This window comes from Schistocerca nitens, chromosome 3 (assembly GCF_023898315.1).
Source record: "Schistocerca nitens isolate TAMUIC-IGC-003100 chromosome 3, iqSchNite1.1, whole genome shotgun sequence".
Taxonomy (NCBI): domain Eukaryota; kingdom Metazoa; phylum Arthropoda; class Insecta; order Orthoptera; family Acrididae; genus Schistocerca; species Schistocerca nitens.
Window position 1 is genome coordinate 345,327,513 of NC_064616.1, and position 24,253 is coordinate 345,351,765.

General features: G+C 46.0%; 1 protein-coding gene across 1 annotated transcript in view; it reads right to left on the bottom strand.

The window, feature by feature from the left end:
• Positions 1-24,253, bottom strand: part of LOC126249226 (E3 ubiquitin-protein ligase RNF220-like) — a 717,707-nt gene that overhangs the window by 46,353 nt on the left and 647,101 nt on the right. The window contains exons 8-9 of the mRNA XM_049950882.1: positions 18,847-18,920; positions 18,659-18,756 (exon numbers count right to left, since the gene is read on the bottom strand). Of these exons, the coding sequence (XP_049806839.1) occupies positions 18,659-18,756; positions 18,847-18,920 (172 nt within the window). The remainder of the gene's footprint in view (positions 1-18,658; positions 18,757-18,846; positions 18,921-24,253) is intronic.

Sequence of the window (24,253 nt, forward strand, 5' to 3'; positions counted from 1 at the left end):
GCTCAGAGCCATTTGAACCATTTAACACCTGATCTCTAATGAGCTTAGGGCAATAACTTTACTTCTTCAGACTTAAGCCTTAAATCAACTAAGTATGGATTGTGCTATTAACTAGCGAACTTTTCAAGTGAGCATGGACTTGAAACTTTTTGTTATTCATTTTGGTCTTCGTACTTTCTTACCTCGTTCGGACTTGAAGTACCAACCAAATTTCCATTTGTAAAGAACTTACCCCAAGAAGGAGCTTTTGTATATGTACTTATTAATAACTGCCGGCCGAAGTGGCCGAGCGGTTCTAGGCGCTACAGTCTGGAACCGCGCGACCGCTACAGTCGCAGGTTCGAATCCTGCCTCGGGCATGGATGTGTGTGATGTCCTTACGTTAGTTAGGTTTAAGTAGTTCTAAGTACTAGGGGACTGATGACCTCAGAAGTTAAGTCACATAGTGCTCAGAGCCATTTGAACCATTTTATTAATAACTTGTTCTAAATTGGTTACTTGTGCAGTGTTCTCTGCAAAGACACATCATTCATTGGCGAAGAGAGTAAACAATTTTTGAGTTTTCGTCCCACCTGTGGTGTCAGCGCCAGACACCACACTTGCGAGGTGGTAGCCTTTAAATCGTCCGCGGTCCGGTAGTATACGTCGGACCAGCGTGTCTCCACTATCAGTAATCGCAGACCGAGCGCCGCCACACGGCAGGTCTAGAGAGCCTTCCTAGCACTCGCCCCAGTTGTACAGCCGACTTTGCTAGCGATGGTTCACTGCCTACTTACGTTTTCATTTGCCGAGACGATAGTTTAGCCTAGCCTTCAGCTACGTCATTTGCTACGACCTAGCAAGGCGCCATTATCAGTCACTATTGATATTGTGAATCATGTACCGTCAAGACCTACGTTCATCATTAATGGATTAAAGTTAAGTATTCCACCAGCTACGTCCGTTTTTTCTAAATTCTAATTTCCTTGTCCTGTTCCAGACCTCACGCCAGCCTGCATGAGCTAAAATGCGTGCCTTTCGGCCTCCTCTAGTAACATGATGTTGGCTCTCCTGCCAACCACAACATTGGCGACGAGGCAAAACCGCGTTCTTATCGATATTGCCCTGATTTACTTGTGTAATGGCTTCGCCACAATCTCCAGATGTACTGTCCGAATTTTATCGCTTACAGAATCAGCAGACGCAGGCCTTACTGGATGCCCTTGGACAGCTCGTCCAGGGTCAAAGTGCCATGCAAAACGGTGCGGCAGCAGCCGCTCCACCGCTAACGCAGCCACAACACGCAGTTGCACCTACTTTTCGACCTTTTGATGCTGCACTGGAAAGCTGGACGGAGTGGTCACGCCAATTTGGATTCCATCTCGCGGCCTACAGAATTCAAGGTAACGAGCGGCAGCCTTATCTCATATCATTGGTCGGCATACAAACGTGCCATGTGATAGTCCAATTATTTCCCTGACGAGACATTGCAACTTTGTCCTACGAAGAAATTTTGTCTGCATTAGATGTATATTTCAAAGAATCAGTCAATGTAGTTGCGAAAAGGTATACCTTCTTTCGTACAAAACGTACGGCAGGTCAGACTAATCGGGAGTGGGTTGCAACCTTGCAAGGCCTTACTAGGGATTGTGCTTTTGAGTGTCAATGTGGACTCTCTTATTCAGATACTATGGTATGTGATGCAATTGCACAGTAAGTTTCTGATGTTCGTATAAGGGAACATATTTTGAAACTAGTCAATCCCTCCCTCCAACAAGTGATGGACATATTGGATCGGCTGGACACATTTGACTTTGCTCAGGAATCTTTTGAAACTTCGCCAGCAGTGTGTCAGGTTAACCGGCCCACCTGGCGAGCTGCACGGAGCAGTAAACAGCCGTCGCGCCCGGCCGCGCCGCTGCCGCCAGGCTCGCAGCCACGTGTGCCACGCCGGCAAGCAAATGCAGTGCTCAAATCATGCCCGCGGTGCGCTACTAGATATTTGCGTGAGAATTGCCTGTCACGCCGAGCTATTTGCTTTTTCTCTAATAAAAAAGGACATGTTCAGAGTGTTTGCCAGAAAAAGCTTGGATCGGAAACTCACAACCATTCCAGGCCCTTTGCTTCGCGCCGGATTCGAACCAAGGATACTCAGGCTCGTGAAACTTCTCCCATGGAAATTCATGTAGTTCATTCCACTCCGCTCATTGCCACTCTCTCTAACAGTGACTGCGTTCGTCCCACAAATAGTGTGCGTCGATATCGCCGGAAATCCCGTCAAGTCGCAAGTGATTATGTACCAGTGTCAGTTCACTTTGCATGAGACAGTCGCTCATGTCGTCAGCAGGACAATAAACTTTTTGTAGACTTGGACATTAACGGCAAAGTGATACCATTCCAGCTCGATACTGGAGCTGCAGTTTCACTGATCAATCAAGACACGTACAAACAGCTGGGCACACCTCCGTTGCGTGCCGCAAATGTTAACTAGTTATTCAGGTCAAGATATACCTGTGTTAGAACAGTGCAGCCTTCTTGCAACATACAAAGGACAAACAAAACTTGTGTCATTTTACGTCCTTCATTCTTCTTCTGCAGTGAACTTGTTTGGTTTCGATTTATTTCAGTTGTTTAACTTGTCTATAGTAAATCAGGTCCTATCAGTGAACCAGACTGTGCCTTCCGACAGTGTTTCTCGTCTATGTGAAGAATTTGCAGACAGTTTTGCACCGGGCCTTGGTTGCGCTAAGAACTGAAAGTAAATGCGCAACCGAATTTTTTCAGAGCGCGCAATGTTCCCCACACATTGCGTGATGAGGTCGCAAAAACATTACACGTTTTGGAATCACAAGGTGTAATTGAACGTGTGCAGGCTTCTCTCTGGGCATCACCCTTAGTAATTTTGTCAATACCTTCGGGAAAATTGAGACTGTGTGTGGACTTCAAGGCAACAGTGAATCCACAACTACTGATTGCAACTTTTCCTTTACCCCACCCGGAAGATCTTTTTGACAAACTGTGCCCAGGTAAATATTTTTCGAAGTTGGACCTCGCACATGCGTAATTGCAAATACCGGTGGACGAAGAATCCCAGCGCGTTTTGGTGGTTAACACGAATCTTGGGTTGTATCAATTCAAACGACTGCCATTCGGGTGTGCATCCGCCCCTGCATTGTTTCAGCAATATCTACAAACTGTTTGTGCGTCGGTCCCTACTGCAGCAAATTCTCTGGACGATATTGTGATATCCGGAATAATGGAAGAAGAACATTTGGCCAATCTCAGAACAATATTTCAGGTCTTGCAACAAAATGGTCTTAGCTTGTGGAAGGACAAATGTGTGTTTTTTGCTCGTGATTTGCCATATCTGGGACATGAACTCAATGCCGAAGGCATACATCCCAGTCCCACGCACCTTCGTGCCATACAAGACTTGCCTTCGTCGCAGAATTTGAAGCAGCTACAGAGTGTGCTGGGAAAAATAAATTACTATAACAGATATGTCACATGCCTCTTCCATTTCAGCTCCGCTTCATCGCTTACGCCGTAAAGGTGTTCAGTTCGTCTGGACGACGGAATGCGAACGCGCCTTTCGCCAGTTGAAATCGGCGTTGCTTTCCAATACTTGCCTTACGCCATTCGATCCCCAGAAGCCCCTTTTGTTGATGGTGGATGCATCGGATTTAGGGATCGGTGCCGTGCTTGCGGACAAAGATGGATCGCACGATCGCCCTATTGCCTTTGCATCCAAATTGCTCTCGTCTGCGCAAAGAAAGAAGCATTGGCTCTCGTATTTGGTGTTACAAAGTTTCATGATTTCTTGTATGGTCGTCACTTTACCATAATCACAGACCCCAAACCTTTGACATTGCTTTTTCATCCGAACAAGCCTGTACCTCTACGTACAGCGCAGAAATTCATTCGCTGCTCTATTTTCCTCTCGCAGTACCGCTACGATATCTTGTATCGGTCCACTGCTAAGCACGGAAACGCCGATGCGTTGTCCCGCTTGCCTGATGCTGAGGATAGGGCATTCGATTCCTCCGAACTTGCTTGCATGTTCATTGATGCAGAAACCGATGACGTGGTCAAATCGTTTCCGATTGAGTTTCGTCGTGTAGCTACAGCCACAGCTGCCGACTCTGTCCTTGCTACCGTTCTGCGTTTTGTTGCTACGCAATGGCCCTTGTCAAAGTCATGGATCGGGGACCCATTGGTTCGCCGATTTTTTGCTCACAAGGAGAGACTTTTTGTTCGACGTGGTATTTTGCTGTTGCGTTCTGATAATGATCAGTCCAGGATCGTGATACCACGTTCGTTACAGTCCTCTGTCTTAAATCTTCTCCACCAAGGACATTGGGGTATAGTGAGAACGAAACGACTTGCTCGTCAGCATTGTACTTGGTTCGGAATCGATGCTGCGATTACGAATATGTGCTCTTCTTGCATGGTGTGTGCCGAACAACAATCAGCACCACCGCGGAAATTCTTTGCATGGCCAAACGCCACTTCCCCTTGGCAACGCTTGCACATCGATTTTGCTGGTCCATTCTGGAATGCTCGATTGTTGGTTGTGGTACATTCATTCAGTAATTTTCCTTTTGTTGTCCGGATGTCTTCCATGACGTCATCTGCCACCATCCAAGCGTTATCTGCTATCTTTTGCATTGAAGGTCTTCCACAGACTATTGTTTCCGACAATGGCCCACAATTCATGTCCACAGAATTTCAGTCATTCTGCAAGGCCATTGGTATTCAACATCTGACATCCGCGCCGTTTTCGCCACAGTCAAACGGTGCCGCTCAACGATTGGTCAGGACTTTCAAGTCACAGATGTTGAAGCTGAAAGAGTCGCATTCTCGGGAGGACGCGTTATTGCTCTTTTTGTCCTCGTATCGCTCTCAGCCCCTAGATGGTCGCTCGCCGGCTGAGTTGCTCCACGGTCGTCATCATCGAACCTTGATGTCTTTGCTACATCCGCCACATCAGGTTCCTGTGCAGCGGCAGACACCTGCTTTTGCTCCAGGCGACGTTGTCTACTATCGCCACTATCGAGGTTCACGGCGTTGGCTCGAAGGGTGCATTCTTCGCTGCCTCGGACGCGCTATGTATCTGGTTTTGGGGCCCTCTGGTGAGGTGCACCGGCATCTCAACCAGCTGCGCCTCTGTCGTCGCACGGGATCTTCCGCTCGCCGTCTGCTTTCAGCGTCGGTGCCGTCCGATCAGCGTCCTGGGGACCCATCTACTGGCTCGCCTCAGCCCCAGGTTTTACCGACGCTGCCTTCCATTTTGCCCCATGGCGACGCGCCGCCCCCGCCGCCTGTTCTCCCGCCGGCGACGCCCGCAGTGGACGATTCGCTGCAGCCGCCGGGCGCCTCCCTATGTCACGCGCCGCCGATCGCTTCCCGTGACCCGTTGTCCTCCGACATGGAACTCTTGCCCGCTCCGAACCATGTGTCGTCTTCGCCCGTCGGGTGGCCCGGCCCGATGGAGGTCGACCCTTCGGCCCCTCCTGTCTCTCTACGGGCGCATACACCGCATGTTGGCGTGCACCCTGGAGCAGGTTTTCAGGCGTTTCCTAGCTCCCCGCGGTCCGAATGGCAGGGTGCGGGTGGCACAGCCTCGCCTGTTGTTAGGCTCCCCACCTCGTCGCATACGTCAACATGGGTTCCTTCCCACGCCGGGCGGAAGCCTTATACCGCAACCGTACGCCGATTTGCGGGGGAGGAATATGGTGTCACCGCCAGACACCACACTTGCTAGGTCGTAGCCTCTAAATTGGCCGCGGTCCGGTAGTATACGTCGGACCCGCGTGTCGCCACTATCAGTGATCGTAGACCGAGCGCCGCCACACGGCAGGTCTAGAGAGCCTTCCTAGCACTCGCCCCAGTTGTACAGCCGACTTTGCTAGCGAGGGTTCACTGCCTACTTACGTCTTCATTTGCCGAGACGATAGTTTAGCCTAGCCTTCAGCTACGTCATTTGTTACGACCTAGCAAGGCGCCATTATCAGTCACTATTGATATTGTGAATCATGTACCGTCAAGAACTACGTTCATCATTAATGGATTAAAGTTAAGTATTCCACCAGCTACGTCCGTTTTTTTCTAAATTCTAATTTCCTTGTCCTGTTCCAGACCGCACGCCAGCCTGCGTGAGCTAAAACGCGTGCCTTTCGGCCTCCTCTAGTAACACGGTGTTGGCTCTCCTGCCAACCACAAGACCACCATTTGGCGATGAGTACACGTTTTCACCTGTTTCAGTGCCACCTCTCCAAGTTTCGTATCGTAGTTGGCGAAAGGATTTTTTTCTGGACTCAGGGCCTCCACTGGCTCCAGAACCACCTCCAAGTTTAGCCTCAGAGTATTTACGACGACATATTTTGTTCTGAACTCCATTTCTCATCCATCCCAGGCAGTCAATGCTCTTTTGTTTTTAAGGCTCAACATTCTCGTCCCACCGTTGGTAACGGCTTCACTAGCGTTGTGCCACCATTGTCGACAGTTTCCACGTTATGCCCCATCATTTGGCGATGGGTGTCAACATTCACATCAGATCCAGTGCCACCAATCAAAGTTTCGTCCCGTCAATGGGCGACGACGCAGAAGTTTTTCACTGGCTTCAGCACCCCCACTCAATGTTTCGTACTACGCACTGGCGACCGGACTGTCTGTCCTTGATACAGAAGCGACTTTCCAAATCTTATGTATCTATCTTGTACAGACGCAGAGGCCCATTTTGGAGACGCTGCCAGTGTCAGCATGACACCATCGATATACAGCTGCTGTCTCCGACGCACTTCCAAGGTTGACCAGCTCCGGACGGAATCGCCGCAGCTTTCTGCTTCTGGCACAGCACCAAAATCCTCTGTCCATTACAGCATCGTCAGAACAGCGGAGATACCCAGCCGCCATCCCCGATGCACCTCCAGGGACAACCACCTACAGACAGCACATCCTGCAGCCTCCTCGAGACACAGCACCAAAACCTTGTATCAAATACTGCCTGATGCATGGACATCAGGGAGACTGCAACCAGCGAACCTCCATGGTCGCACCTGTTCCCTTTGCCTTGGCCCAGCCCAAGCCTAATCCATGCACACAATTTCGGATAGTTTTTTCTGTACCTAACGCACACACGTGTTTTATGAATATCCTTTCTGTACTTTATTCTCTGGTGCTCCTGCACCCACCTATGCCATCCAGGTCTGCACCCACCTATGCCATCCAGGTACAGTCATCTTACATCTCATCTTCTCTTGCAGTCATCCATGCTCTCCAAGCACAATACCTGTATTTCTCAGGTGCTTCTGCACTCACATACACCCTCCAGGCACAGCTGTGGTATCTTCGGGGCACTCTCACACTCACATCTGCACTCTGGGTGCACCATTCCCACATTCCTTCCTTGGGGCTCTTGCACCCCTACCAGCCATCCGCATGCAGTGTGTCTCTTACTATGTTTGCTATCCTTGAAAATTCACTCCAGACTATATGCTCCTTGTCAACTGCCAATCTTGCCAGCCACCCCATGTCTGCCCATTCCAGCCTCACGGCGGGCATCCGCTGGACATGTCTAACGCCACTTCCTCTGGATCAACACCATGAGGGTTCTTTGCCCCTCTCCCAATGATGCCGAAACCGTTTTCCAGGGGAAGAAGAAGGCCAGATTTTCATTCTTCACGCAGACGACTTTTCCATCTGTCCCATGGGGGAATGGGTAATGTTGTATCCCTCTTACAACAAAGCAACCTACAGTCCTGCAACATACTCATATCTCACAGCTGGCCATGCTTCAGGTATCATCTCCCGCACCAGACACAAGCATCTGCAAGTCAAACACAGTGATCCGTTTCACACGTTGGTAAATGTTCCGGACAACAACAACAACATGCCACGATGATTTGTCGTCCATGGAGTCTCTGGAATCCGCCACGAGAGGCACCAAGTCTGCTGTAACTATTTTCCTATACCATATCACATGTCTGTCAGTAGTACGCCACGACAGTATTTAGGCCAGCGCTCAACCAGTTTGGTCTCAGCTATCGAAACCATCATTCCTTCGAGTTCACTGGGTTAGGCGCCGGCTGTATCAGTAGCTAGTCAGTCGGAGCTCTCGCTAGGAGCCATCATCCGACAGTCGCTGTGGGGTGTCTATCTTTTAATCTCTATCGATCATGGGGCAGCAACTTTACTTCTTTCAACTTTTGCCTCACGCCAACTAAGTAAAGATTGCATTACTAACTTAAAAGCATATCAAGAAATCCTGGACTTGCACATTTTTGTTACTCATTCTGGTCTTCATATTTGATTCGCTTGTTTGGACTCAAAAGTACCAAACAAGTGTTCATTTGTAAATAACTTACTCCAAAAAGGAGCTCTTGTTTATGTACTTAATTAATAAACTTGTTGTACAAACTGTTTACCTGGACAGTGTTCTGATTGTGCAACCACTGGTGCAAGATACATCACAATGTACGGTGGTTCGTGTAGTAGGTATTTATGTATGTATGTACGTACTGGGGAGCCGGCCTGGGTGGCCGAGCTGTTCTAGGCGCTACAGTCTGGAACCGCACGACCACTACGGTCGCAGGTTCGAATCCTGCCTCGGGCATGGATGTGTCTGATGTCCTTAGGTTAGTTAGGTTTAAGTAGGTCTAAGTTCTAGGGGACTGATGACCTCAGAAGTTAAGTCCCATAGTGCTGAGAGCCATTTGAACCTTTTTTTTTTTTTTTGTACTGGGGATAGGCAAAATAATGTGAGCAGTGGTAGTAATGGGATAGTTGTGTTTGACAGTCAACAACGCAGGTAAGGCACGTGTCGCGCTGGACTGTGCGTATTCAGTGCGGACTAGGTATCAGTGCAAGTTGTTTACAAGTAGTTCACGCTTCGTATTTGCATACAGAGGCCGAGGTCGACGTGCAATGAAAGACCTAACAGAGTTCCAGATCAAAACTAAATGACAGAGATCGTCGTACGATAACACGAATTGTGTCAAAACAAAATTACAGCGACTAAAGTGACTGCAGAGCTCAATAGCCATTTTCGAGACCCCGTACCTATCGACACTGTCCGCCGAGAACTCCATAAAGCGAATAATCATGGATGAGCTGCTCTACCGAAAACATTAGTGACGACAACCAACGCAAAGGAGCGTAAAACATGGTGTCAGGAGCAAAATCCTGGGCGGCTGATCACTGGAAACACGTCATGTGGTCCGACGAGTCAACGTTTTCGTTATTTCCAACATCGCGATGGGTTTACGTCTGGAGAACGCCAAAAGAAGCATACAATCTTGACTGCTTGATTCCAACGGTTAAGCATGGAGGTGGAAGTGTGATGGTGTGGGCAGCAATGTGATATATTCTGCTGGTCCAATCATTACTCTCAAAAGCCGTGTTACAGCCAATGATTATGTGAACATTTTAGGTGATCAGGTGCAACCCATGATTCAAATGATGTTCCTCATCAATGACGCCGTATTTCAGGACGATAATCCATGGATTCACACAGCTAGGACAGTACAATCAGGGTATGAGGAGCATGCAACTGAACAGCAGCGTCTTCCCTGACCCCGGACTTAAACATTATCGGACCCTTGTGGACGGTATTGGAGCGCAGACTCCGGAGCAGATTTCCGCTTCCCTCGTCACTACAGGAGTTAGAAGGGGTTCTGATCGAAGAGTGGCATCACATTCCACTGGAGACTATGCAATCATTATATTCCAAGAAGAATCGCAACTGTATTACGGACAAATGTGGGCCTAACCCCTTATTAATAAATCACTCCCAAGTAAGTACAGGTGTTAACATTATTTTGCCTATCCCTTGTATCTATGCAGATAAAGATGTAAATATTCACTTCGATTCTATAAAGGTTTAAAAGACTACGCATTGCGTATCAAGCGTCAATACAGAATATTCTTGGTTTCCCACGTTAGTAACCTCGACTTTCTAGAGAGGATTATTCCTTCTGTTTTTAACAATTCGTGGATATCTTCAAGAAAAATTCAGATTTTTGCTTGAAGTCGTTCAGAAATAGAAATGCTGTTAAGGCCGACTCTGTCCGATGACAATGCTTCTTGTCTCCTCTGGTTTCTAACATCTCTATAACGATTTGGTTAACAGAGTTTAGCAGATTTTTTTTAGTTTTCAGAGCAGTTTGTAACACGACTAACACAAATGTATAGATAAATACACAAGAGAATTCCGATTCCTTTAATAAACAATTACTTTCTTATTTGGATTTATTTCATGTGGTTCATTAAAGGCTTGGCTAAATACGGAGTTTCCACCTTGAGACACTGCCACATTCTATGCCAACTTTTAAGATAACCTCTCAAAGGAGTTGTAATCATAACTGTATTGTAAGTACATTTTTCTTATCATATATCTATTTACATGCAAAACTTTGCTTACAGCCCAGCCATAAGTTACAGATTTATTACAGCTGCAGTTAGATTCTGAATATTTCAAGATTTTTATATGCGTAACTGACACCAAAATCTTAACTTTCTCTTTCTTTCTTGTCGACATTCTTACTCGCAACACGACCATATAAGAAAACAAAAGCCTTCATGCATAGACAGCGTTGTTGTTTAATAACGTCCGCTGAATAAAGGACAATACAACGAATTTTAGTTCATTTCCCTTCGAAGAAAGAGATCCTTTGATATTACAAGTCATCCAATCCCTCTTACCGTCGGATTTGTCCCTGGAAAAAGCACACAAATTTCTGAAACGCACCAACTTTTTTTATAATATCCACCTCACAACGTAATGCGTATTTACAGTTGAATAGTCATCACTTCCAGCACCAACGAACTGAATACATTCCGCATTTGTAACACAAACAAATGAGAAATGGTGGAACGTAGAACATTTTCCTTCCTGTTTACAAGCAAATTGTTATCTTAACACACCGGGAATAAATTTCTTGTGGCATATGTGGTAAGCCGGCCGCGGTGGTCTAGCGGTTCTGGCGCTGCAGTCCGGAACTGCGGGACTGCTGCGGTCGCAGGTTCGAATCCTGCCTCGGGCATGGGTGTGTGTGATGTCCTTAGGTTAGTTAGGTTTAAGTAGTTCTAAGTTCTAGGGGACTTATGACCTAAGATGTTGAGTCCCATAGTGCTCAGAGCCATTTGAACCATGTGTGGTAACTGTTCTTTCGGACATGTCCGAAAGAACAGATACCATCTTCATATATACATAGTTAAGGCTCACCCGCATTTGACAATCTTCTTCTGCGCGGATGCACAAACAGTGCCCCAACTCTTACGGGAATCGGCAAAAAGCCGCGAGTAATGAGTGTAATGGGCAGTGGCAATATGAATGTAGTGCGTGACAATAAGTTGGGAATGTGGGGTCTCACGGGAGGCGTGCCAGAGATAAGTCCCTGCAGTCGCACTATCGTCTATGTCCTCAGTGGCTCTGATGGATGCCGGCACGGTAGCTCAGCGTGTTCAGTCAGAGGGCCGATAGTCCTCTGTAATAAAAAAAAAAAAAAACTGAGTGAAGGAATCAACGAACAACTTACAACTTGAACAGATGTCGTGTGACGTCCACCCAGACAAAAAAAAAAAAAGATGTTAGAGCGTCTGCCATGTAAGCAGGAGATCCCGGGTTCGAGTCCCGGTCGTGGCTCACATTTTCAACTGTCCCCGTTGACTTATATCCACGCTTGTATGCAGCTAGGGGTATTCATTTCATTCTAAATGTCTAGCTGGTCGTATACTTCTGCACGGTCTGCCTGGTCTGGCACTAATGCTTTACTGCTAAGGCTGATGAAAGTCATCGTGTCACAGCTGCAGCATATGATAGGATGGGAAAAATTCTTCTAAGCCTCTACCACATGTTGTTTTACCTTTCCTAAAACGTGAGTGTGGACGATGCCGAGTAAACGTGCATCATGAAGCCTGCTTTGTTGCCGTAGAAAACTCGATCATATTAAGTACGGTTGTTATCTCAGTAAGAAATAATTTGGGTAAACATATATGCTATGGTTACACGAGCAGACAGAGTTGCAGACGGCAGGGACACTGATGCGCTTTAGATATCCATATGTCGAGTAGGACAGTGACTTACAAAGTTTGTATTAAAACAAAGAGCGTTTAAACACAGATTTAAATAGCACCAAACATGAACGAAGTAGAAATAAGTGCAAAGAAAGCAATACGACAAACGAATAATGAATCCTACACCAAAATGACTACGAGTAATAAAAAACAATTGAGCTTACGCACAGTTAGACAACGGATCAAAATGGCCAATACAGAAGCTTGTTAATCATACTGACTTGAAATAATGATCAACAAGACAAAAATACTTAACACTTGCTTCGGAAATCATTACGCTGAACAACATTGTATTAGGGTTCCGCTTTTCGGTCATCATACTGACGCTAAAATGTCAAATATTGAAATACTCAATAGCATAATCAAAAATCAACTAAAATATTTCTGTGGGCGAATGTTACTGATGGTACACCTGTTCAGCTCTATATAGATTACGCGAAATGACAAGGTTCTGTTCTCGTAGCAATTTAGCGTAGGTAGATGGAGCCAAGAAACGGTCCGTGCGAATGGATAAAAGCGCATTCTCGCTATCAGGAATGGCCATCGGACAGATGTGTATAAATACAGGCCTACATTTCCGATGTCAGTCAGATGTATAAGGGGGCAATCAAATGGAAAAGAAACAAATGGAAAAAAGGTAAATAAACTGTTTATTATTTCAAAAGTATCTGATGTAACTGTTAATTAATACATTTATCTCACTGTGAGATAAGACGGTCACAATGCGTCCATGAAAAAATTTGCAGTTGCCTGTAAAACCCAGGTGTCCAGCAATTCTTACGAAGCAAAGCGGCAGCCACCAACGACTTTCTTCACAGTGCCAAAAATATGTAATTCTCATGGGGAGAGATCGGGATTGTATGGAAGATGAGTAACGGCTTCCTAGCGAAGCTCCTGGAGAGTAGTCGAAACAATCTTTGTAGTATGTGGGCGGGTATTATCCTAAAACAGAACGATGCCGTCCGTTAATACACTACTGGCCAATAAAACTGCTACACCACGAAGATGACGTGCTACAGTCGCGAAATTTAACCGACTGGAAGAAGATGCTGTGATATGCAAATGATTAGCTTTTCAGAGCATTCACACAAGGTTGCCGCCGGTGGCGACACCTATAAAGTGCTGACACGAGGAAAGTTTCCGACCGATTTCTCATACACAAACAGCAGTTGACCGGCGTTGCCTGGTGAAACATTGTTGTGATGCCTCGTGTAAGGAGGAGAAATGAGTACCATCACGTTTCCGACTTTGATAAAGGTCGGATTGTAGCCTATCGCGATTGCGGTTTATCGTATCGCGACATTGCTACTCACGTTGGTCGAGATCCAATGACTGTTAGCAGAATATAGAATTGGTGGGTTCAGGAGGGTAATACGGAACGCCGTGCTGGATCCAAACGGACTCGTAGCACTAGCAGTCGAGATGACAGGCATCTTATCCGCATGGCTGTAACGGATCGTGCACCCACGTCTCGATTCCTGAGTCAACAGATGAGGACGTTTGCAAGACAACAACCATCTGCACGAACAGTTCGACGACGTTTGCAGCAGTAGGGACTATCAGCTCGGAGACCATGGCTGTGGTTACCCTTAACGCTGCATCACAGACAGGAGCGCCTGCGATGGTGTACTCCTCGTCGACGAACAGTGAGGGCGGGAGGGAGGGAGGGAGAGAGCGTGCGTGTGTGCGTGCATGCGCACGCGCGCCGGCGACGTGGGTGCGTGGTGCGTGCGTGCACCAGCATACCTCTGGGACGCCTGAAGTAGAGGAATGGTAGGGGTACACGATGTACTCCATCTCACAGTCGTAACTCATTTACGGCAGTTGTGTGTAACTTCTGATGGCGTAACTGCTAATACCTTACTAACTTCATAAAGAACGGTGTGTTCTCATTTGGCACGCAAGTGTTGTATCCGCTTCTTCCTTGAGGATCGATATTTTCGAAATATGGAAAACGTAGCGTGCTATCATTTGTACATTAATTTTCTTCGACATTTCTCTCGGCTCATGTACCACTGTGCTCTCTTTTCCAAAGACAGACAACTTTCTACATCGCCCCACATAAAACATGGGAGGCTAAACAGAAGAGAAACACGTGAAATAAAAGGCACATTTACATGAAAATGCATAGAGCGTCTGTAACAGTCAGTACTGGTCAGAGTAGTTGTAATGAGTACGTGTTGCGCTTATTTGATACACGTTACTGAAGTCCTAGGGAGGGAAAACGGCCGGGAGCTGAACTTCATCTGTACCTTTATTTTGCGGCTATGGAGCTTATGCCTTGAAGGAGGAAACATTTAATGGCAGTATAGATAACTTCAAACACGTTTAACAACCCAGTGACAGGTAATTACACTGAAACGCCAAAGAAACCGGTATAGACAGGCGTATGCAAATACAGATATATTTAAACAGGCAGAATATGGCGCTGCGGTAGGCGACAACAAGTGTCTGACACAGTTGTTAAATCGGTTACTGCTTCTATAATGGCAGGTTATCAAGATTTAAGTAAGTTTGAACAAGGTGTTATAGTCGGCGCAAGAGCGATGAACTGGGGATTTTCCTGTACAACCACTTCACGAGTGTACAGTGAACATCAGGAATCCGGTAAAACATCAAATCTCCGACATCGCTGCGGCCGGAAAAAGATCCTGCAAGAACGGGACCAACGACGACTGAAGAGAATCGTTCAATGTGACAGAAGTGCAACTCTTTCGCAAATTTCTGCAGATTTCAATGCTGGGCCATCAACAACCATTCAACGAAACATCATCAATATGGGCTTTCGGAGCCGAAGGCCCCCACGTGTACCCTAGATGACTACACGACCGAAAGCTTTACGCCTCACCTTGGCCCGCCAACACCGACACTGGACTGTTTATAATTGAAAACACGTTGCCTGGTTGAACGAGTCTCGTTTCAACTTGTATAGAGAGGATGGACGTGTACGGGTATGGAGACAACGTCATGAATGTATGGACCCTGCATGTCAGCAGGGGATTGTTCAAGCTGGTGGAAGGTCTGTAATGGTGTGGGGCGTGTGTAGTTGGAGTGAAATGGACTCCTGATACGTCTAGATACGACTCTGACAGGTGACACGTACGTAAGCATCCTATCTGATTACCTGCATACATTCATGTAAATTGTACATTCCGACGGAGTTGAGCAATTCCAGAACGACAATGTGACACCCCACACGTCCACAATCGCTACAGAGTGGCTCCAGGAACACTTTTCATAGTTTAAACACTGCCGCCGGCCACCAAACTCCTCAGACATGAACATTAATTAGCATATCTGGGATGCCTTGAAACGTGCTGTTCAGAAGAGATCTCTACTCGCTCGTACTCTTACGGAATTATGGAACCCTGCAGGATTCATGATGTCAGTTCCCTCCAGCACTATTTCAGACATTAGTCGAGTCCATGCCATGTCACGTTGAGGAATTTCTGCGTACTCGCGGGGACCCTACACGATATTATGAACGTGTAGCAGTTTCTTTGGCTCTTCAGTGTGTATTGGCTTTAATGCTCGAATACGTCCAACGAGGACAGTCCCTGCCAGGCTCGATACATAGCGTCCAGCGTCGGGGTCATAGATTCCTCTCAAAATGTTTTCTGAAGCTGTAAGAGGATGTTGTAAATTCCGCGACACACCAGTCGCATTCCATACACACAAAGACACTGGGTGCCACTGCAAATGTGATATTGCCAATCATGAATGTTCCCGTGAAGAAGGGTAGTGTCTTGTTCTCAGACTTGCGGTTTAGTCGTCGGTTCATTTGACGCTCCCAATGGACAAGTTAAAACTGCCAATATCATGTGAAAGGATTGTTATGGCGGCCACTGTGTTCTCGTCTGAGGCGGCACCATGTTCGGTGCACATACAACGTAGTAGGGGAAGAGGAATTTCGCTTTATGCAATACACCTTTTATTTGTTTTGTTTCACCCATACAAGTATCAGCACATTTTGTGCTATGTTCAGTGGGTTCTTTTTTTATTTTTTTTTTAATTACATGATACTATTCGACATTTATTTTGGTAGCTATTCTGCTGTACAAGTTACAATTTCTCATGGTTTTAATGGTACAAATGGGTCTGAGCACTATGGGACTTAACATCTATGGTCATCAGTCCCCTAGAACAGAACTACTTAAACCTAACCAACCTAAGGACAGCACACAACACCCAGTCATCATGGTTTTAATATTGTGGTGCTTTCTCATATGTTGCTGGCGATGTGAATAGGCAGATTTTGTGGCCTATGGTGGCTTGAAACTGCACTTTCACCGATTTTTCAAACCATAGGCAGACTTTTCGCCGCGACGTAATGGCAAGCTGTGTTGCTGCGTTGCCTGTGGTGAGAGATGTTGTTGTTGTTTGTTGTGGTCTTCAGTCCTGAGACTGGTTTGATGCAGCTCTCCATGCTACTCTATCCTGTGCAAGCTTCTTCATCTCCCAGTACCTACTGCAACCTACATCCTTCTGAATCTGCTTAGTGTATTGATCTCTTGGTCTCCCTCTACGATTTTTACCCTCCACGCTGCCCTCCAATGCTAAATTTGTGATCCCTTGATGCCTCAAAACATGTCCTACCAACCGATCCCTTCTTCTAGTCAAGTTGTGCCACAAACTTCTCTTCTCCCCAATCCTATTCAATACCTCCTCATTAGTTACGTGATCTACCCACCTTATCTTCAGCATTCTTCTGTAGCACCACATTTCGAAAGCTTCTATTCTCTTCTTGTCCAAACTAGTTATCGTCCATGTCTCACTTCCATACATGGCTACACTCCATACAAATACTTTCAGAAACGACTTCCTGACACCTAAATCTATACTCGATGTTAACAAATTTCTCTTCTTCAGAAACGCTTTCCTTGCCATTGCCAGTCTACATTTTATGTCCTCTCTACTTCGACCATCATCGGTTATTTTACTCCCTAAATAGCAAAACTCCTTTACTACTTTAAGTATCTCATTTCCTAATCTAATCACCGAGCGAGGTGGCGCAGTGGTTAGCACACTGGACTCGCAATCGGGAGGACGACGGTTCAATCCCGTCTCCGGCCATCCTGATTTAGGTTTTCCGTGATTTCCCTAAATCGTTTCAGGCAAATGGCGGGATGGTTCCTTTGAAAGGGCACGGCCGATTTCCTTCCCAATCCTTCCCTAACCCGAGCTTGCGCTCCGTCTCTAATGACCTCGTTGTCGACGGGACGTTAAACACTCACCACCACCACCATCCTAATCTAATCCCCTCAGCATCACCCGACTTAATTTGACTACATTCCATTATCCTCGTTTTGCTTTTGTTGATGTTCATCTTATATCCTCCTTTCAAGACACTGTCCATTCCGTTCAACTGCTCTTCCAAGTCCTTTGCTGTCTCTGACAGAATTACAATGTCATCGGCGAACCTCAAAGTTTTTATTTCTTCTCCATGGATTTTAATACCTACTCCGATCTTTTCTTTTGTTTCCTTTACTGCTTGCTCAATATACAGATTGAATAACATCGGGGAGAGGCTACAACCCTGTCTCACTCCTTTCCCAACCACTGCTTCCCTTTCATGCCCCTCGACTCTTATAACTGCCATCTGGTTTCTGTACAAATTGTAAATAGCCTTTCGCTCCCTGTATTTTACCCCTGCCACCTTCAGAATTTGAAAGAGAGTATTCCAGTCAACATTGTCAAAAGCTTTCTCTAAGTCTACAAATGCCAGAAACGAGAGATAATGCCTGATATTTGGTATTCTCGGTACGCTCTTGACACTGTGAATTCGGAATATTGAATTCCCTAACGATTTCCGAAATGAAATGTCCCATGCGTCCAGCTTCAACTACCATTTCCCGTTCAAAGCCAGTTAATTCCCGTCTTGCGGCCACAACCAAACCGGAAACCTCTTCACATGAATCACCTCAGCGGAAGTGACACCACCGCCAATGCACTGGCCGTTCATACACAGTGAACGGGAAACTACCGCCATCAGTACATGTGGATATCGCTATCCATGACTCTTATCACCTCCGTGTATTTCAAAAGTTCTTATTCTCTTCTTATCTGAACTGTTTATCGTACATGTTTCACTTCCGTACAAGTCATCCAGACAAATAACTTCAGAAAATTTTCCCTAACACTCAAATTTAAATTTACGTTCAAAAGCTTCTCGCTACTGGTAATTTCCTCGGCAACGCCTGATTTAATTCGACTACATTCTGTTACCTTTGTTTTACTTACGTTGATGTTCATCTTAATAACCTCTTTTCAAGACATTATCCACTCCATCCAAATGCTCGTCCAATTCCTTTGCCGATTCCTACGGGTTGACTCTATCATCGACAAACCTCAAAGTTTTGATTTCTTGCCCCAAACGTTTCATTTTCTTTCGAAATTTCTCCCTTGTTTCCTTTACACCTTTTTCCATGAACAAACTTACATTTGTTGTTGTTGTTGTTGTCGCTGTTGTAGACTTTAGACCAACGACTGTTCGATGCAGCTCTCCGCGCTACACTACCCTGTGCAAGCCTCAATTATTGAGCTTTAGCTACTTTTGAGTGTAATAGTAATGCGTTGAAGGAGGGTGGCTGGAGGTAGTACTGACCATGCAGATGAGGCATTTGAACTTGTCGGCGCTGGAGGCGTCCGCCTCGAGCTGTCGGATGCGCGCCTTGAGCGCCTCGACCAGCTGGTCGCGGTCGGGCGCGGGGTCGCCGGGGTGCGCGCCCGCGGCCGCGCCCGCCGCCTCGCCGTCGCCCTCCGCCTCTGCGTCGCCGTCGCCGTCACCCTCGCCCTCGCCGTCGCCGTCGCCGTCCGGCTCCTCCTTGATGTCGGTCGCCTCCGCTGCCGGACTGCTGCTATCGCCACTGAAACACCCACCAGTCACATCACGACATGCGTTACCTCAATATTTGACAGTCTCGCCATTCCGCTTCCTTCCAAAAAACTCGACAAAGTGATTGACAGGAGCAGCGAAAATGACCCTCTTTACACAATGTTATCTGTTACCACGGATGATCTGAGCAGTGGAGCAAAGTTCGTACGAGGAAACTTTTGATATCAAATTAATTGACCAATTAATTGATCAATTAATTGCCCCTACCTCTCTGGCAAATCCCCAGGCCCATCAGGTGGTCCCTATTATTCCCTTTCGGGAAATCACACGCACTGCCCCCCCCCCCCCCCCATCTCGTAAGAAAAATCGCTCAGTCTCAGCTGAGCTGTTGGACTGATCTCACAACATGAAATTGAAATCAATGTCAATTACATTACAGAGGATATCTGTTTATTTACAAAATTCAATTTGCATATTATTTATTTAATCAGTGCAGAAGACAGGGCTCCTCCCCTCCCACACCTAGAAAGACGGCGGGAAATTCAAAACCTAAGGAAAAACTCAAATTTTCGTGATAAATACGAATTTTCGCGGTAAATGGTTCAAATGGCTCTGAGCACTATGGGACTTAACTACTGAGGTCATCAGTCCCCTAGAACTTGGAACTACTTAAACCTAACTAACCTAAGGACATGACACACATCCATGCCCGAGGCAGGATTCGAACCTGCGACCGTAGCGGTCGCGCGGTTCCAGACTGTAGCGCCTAGAACCGCTCGGCCACCCCGGCCGGTTCGCGGTAAATTCAAATGCTAAAATGTATAGGACATAATAATAATGATGATGATAATAAATATTAATAATAATATATTCAAATATGTGGTATCCGTTCTTTCGACATATCCAACAGAACAGACACTATTTTGGTCCAGCAGCAACTACGAATTAAGACACAAAAGAATTACACACAATGGCGTCTAGTAGGCAATGATTTAAACCAATGGGGAAGGCTGAAAATTTGTGCGAGACTGGGATCATCACCTTCTGACAGGACTTTTTCATTACTGAAAACTGCACACTAACGTTCAGGAAAAAATTCACCACCATGTGTATGCTCGAGGCCAAATAGTAGCAGACCACTTTACCTATTTTAGATTCAATTCTTACATTTATTTACATTCAACTCCAAGGCCCACCAACCCTCAATTCTCTGCAAATCGCTATAGCCTACCTGTGTTGCAGCCCTGCTCCGTTCCTTTTCCAGTCACATGCGTAATGATCAAGTAAAAATAGATGTATGTATCACCCCTATGATTGCTATGCCAGATACAGGTTGTTTAATGCCGGAGGGAACCATACTGCTGAACCACTACAATACGAGGACTGTACAAAGATGATCTGGTACATCTGCAATTCATCGATATCAGCCGGCCGCGGTGGTCTCGCGGTTCTAGGCGCGCAGTCAGGAACCGTGCGACTGCTACGGTCGCAGGTTCGAATCCTGCCTCGGGCATGGATGTGTGTGATGTCCTTAGGTTAGTTAGGTTTAAGTAGTTCTAAGTTCTAGGGGACTGATGACCACAGCAGTTGAGTCCCATAGTGCTCAGAGCCATTTGAACCATTTCATCGATATCAAATGATAATCTACTTATCCTAATCTAATTTATCATATTCCAGTGATCACTACACTAGATGTACACTGGCATAATGGCCTCAGAGTCTTCACTGACAGCATAGCCACCAGTTTTTCAGCTGGGATATACCTCCATAATACAGTTCTAACTGTATCACAAATCGTTCAACACGCACGCTATCACTGTGGCTGAGGTGCCCATTGGTTTTCCGTCGAACGAGGACGTCAAGAAGGGCAATGCACCATCCGTCTCGACTTCCATCGTAAACTTGATGCGGCCGTGAATGCCGTTCAGGTGTTCTAAGTGTCTACAGGAAACCGACATACACAGATCGCGAGATCGGTATCCACACGGTCTCAGCCACCACCATCCGGCACAAAAACGTGGCGTTCTGAATACCCTCGTCCATCGTGCTAACGTCGTCTCAGACGCTGAAAGTCTGCCACTTGAACTGAGCCACCTCCGAAAAGTCTTCCGGGAAACGGGTACAGCCACGGACAGGTGTCACAGGCTATATCTGGTGTGACACGCAAGAAACACACCAACAGAGAAGAGAACAACACCGAAGAAGAAAGCAAGAAACTTGTGTTTTTGCCTTTCTGCGGTACAGTGTCGGGAAAGATTATCCGGCTCCTGAAGAGATATAACATTTAATCGGTGTTCAGGCCCCCAGCAAAAATTCGACAGCTCATGAGGCCTGTGAAGGACGATATAGGGCTTAGAACGCGTGGAGTGTACAAGATACCGTGTCAGTGTGGCTGTTAATTCGTCGCCCAAACAGTACGCACTGTGGAGCAACGCCGGACGGAACACGAGAGGTACTCACGCCTACGCTATCCAGAAAAATCAGCCGTGGCAGAACACGCCTTAGAAAATGGACACCGAATTCTATTCGACGAAACATCAGTCGTTATGAGGACGAAGGGATTTTGAGATAGCGTCACAAAAGAAGCTATTGAAATGAAAACCTCTGAAAACACCATCAACAAGGACGGCGGTTTGCATCTCAGCACAGCCTGGGACCCGGCCATCGCGAGGTTAAAACGGGCACGACGGACGCGGAATGAAAACATTACCATATATGGCGAGGAAGAGAGCACTAGTGACGTCACAGCCAGCAGTGCGGCTACATAACGACGCGGCCACGGCGACACAGCAGTCATTCTTACCACTTGACAATGACTGAAGAGAGCTCGGTCGAAAGCTCGTGGAATTTTAACCACATGACGCGGCTGGAAGCCCGAGAAAATTTTATTAATTCATATCGCCGCGAAACCATGTATTCATACACAACTGCTTTTGTATGTTGTGAATTATACATTTATTGCATCCAATACCTTTTGGAGTAGGCATACCACCTTGCACTGAACTTTCGTTCATCTTAGAATAATTGTGTCACTGAAATCACAAACAGCATATCTCCATAACAATGCTCCTGCTGTCTTAAGCACGAAAATGCCACAGATCTACTCTCGCTCCACTGCAGCACATACCGCTTCCTGCAGACCACATAGATGGATAACACTTTGATATTTTAGGAACACACTCTGCGATGACTCTTGAGCTGTTAATTTTAAGACAGCAAGACCAAGCACAATGAGTAATGATGCACTAACACTGCAGCTGTCGGAGGAATGACGAGACAAAATGTATTGTACTTAACCATCAACTGGCCCTCGATATATATGTCAGTTTACTGCACAAGTTCTCCCACTCTATAAACAATCATTTTTTGACTCGAACAGGGTGTGAGATTGGGATGGAGGGTAATCGATAATACTGATGCCATGTGCCCCTCCACCATGTACTGCACAGTGACTTCTGAAGTATTTGTTTTACATGTAGGATGTTCACAGGTAATGGAGTTTTCTGCAAGTACACATGAAGACCTATCGTGGGGCTTGCAGTTGACCTGAACATATCTAAATCTATTGTACATTAACTGGACTAGAAATACTGCACACTGTTACTGGAAGCGTTAACCGCAGTACAATGTCTAACAGTATGCATCTCAAGCGAGCTGAAGAAGATTGCATGTGTTGGGCTGAGATTCACTTGCTGGAATCTCAGGAGAAGCAACGCAAACACTGAGGACTGATAGGTCGGTGAACTAAAGCAGAAGAATATGTCAGGCTAAGGCTCAATTTTCATGAATTTTTAAGGGGCTGTAATTCACTCATAAAGAAGTGACAGTGTATGAGGCCAGTGGACGCATTTCTGGTCGGCATGTCACCTGGATACTGTGGCACTACAATACAGATCGAAGAATAAGAGGCGCTTAACTGACTGCTGTTGCTGGAGGAAACATCGGCAATTATTTCGTCTAGCTTGTACTTGTTGGTTAACTGGCTCTCAATGTACGATAGTCAAATAGGCGTGCAAGTACGGGGTTCGCTTCCAAATACATAACTACATTATGCATATGCGTACTACTGTGTGAATATACTCTGCTCTACACGGAATACGGTATCATGTTTGGTCCACTCCCAAAGAGCGCCCGGGGGGAAAACGAACAATGCTATAATTAAAACCTGAATCTTTCCGTACTCCTGCAGTAGCCTTGAATTGTGCTTGGAGGTGCGAGGCTGTTGCACCACTGTAAATGATTCAGTGGACAGTGTGTGTGCTGAAATATCTGTGATGTTGTTAGAACTGTATTATAGAAGTATATCCCAACTGAAAACTGGTGATTTATTTCTCATGAAACACTATGCTGTCAACGAAGACTCTGATGCCAATATGTCATTGTATATCTAGTGTAGAGTTCATTGGAAAAAAGATGAAGCGTTCAGGGATATATTTATAGACAATCATTTGATATCGACGAATTGCAGATGTATCAGATTATCTTTGTGCAGGCCTCATGTAGTACAGTGCAGCAGTACGGCTTTCTTGGCCATTAAAAAAACATACATCTGGTGCAGCGATCATAGGGGGGATTATGTTGTATAGATAGTCATACGGACATATATATTTACTGGATCATTACGCATATGACTGAAAAAGGAAAAAGGAAAAAAGACATGGGTAATACTACCGACATAGTAAATACCGTGCAGTGGTTTGCTGAATACGTATTTCGATGTAGGCTCCTGTCTATGTTGGGTTGCGATCCGATAACCTAAAGCGATTTTCAGAGGGTTGAGGACTGGGGGACGTTGGAGCTGAATGTAGATAAACGTAACTATTGAATCTAAAATAGCCGATGAAAGTTCTTACCTTTTTATTACGTCATTGACTGCAAATCGGTAGTAGCAATAACAGTCGCATAAAATATATGGACGCGAGCATCTGCATAGTGGTGAATTTCTCATTGAACATTGGTGTACTATGTTTTCTTTACGTTGTGGTAGCTCCCACATAGCCAAGGATGGGTGGAGCGTTAGACTGGCTTCTAACTAATGGAACGGTGCTGTTGCAGCTTGATGGGATTTCGAGAGAGTTAGGAGGGGTCTGTGACTTGGCTGGGGGTATATATCGCTATATATCGAAGACTGGGTAGATTCGTGCGGATATGGATGCTAAACGATACTCTGACAAAAGGGAGGCTGAGAGATGATCTCTTTATCGCTTCTTTTAAGTGTTGCGGGCAAACTTATTACATCCTCCCACATGTCTCGTAATCAAAGGCAAGAAGATTCATCTAAATATGGAGGGTAAGCGATACCCTGACAAAAGGGAGGCTGAAAGGTGATTTCTTTACCTCTTCCTCTAATTGCTAAGAGCAAAC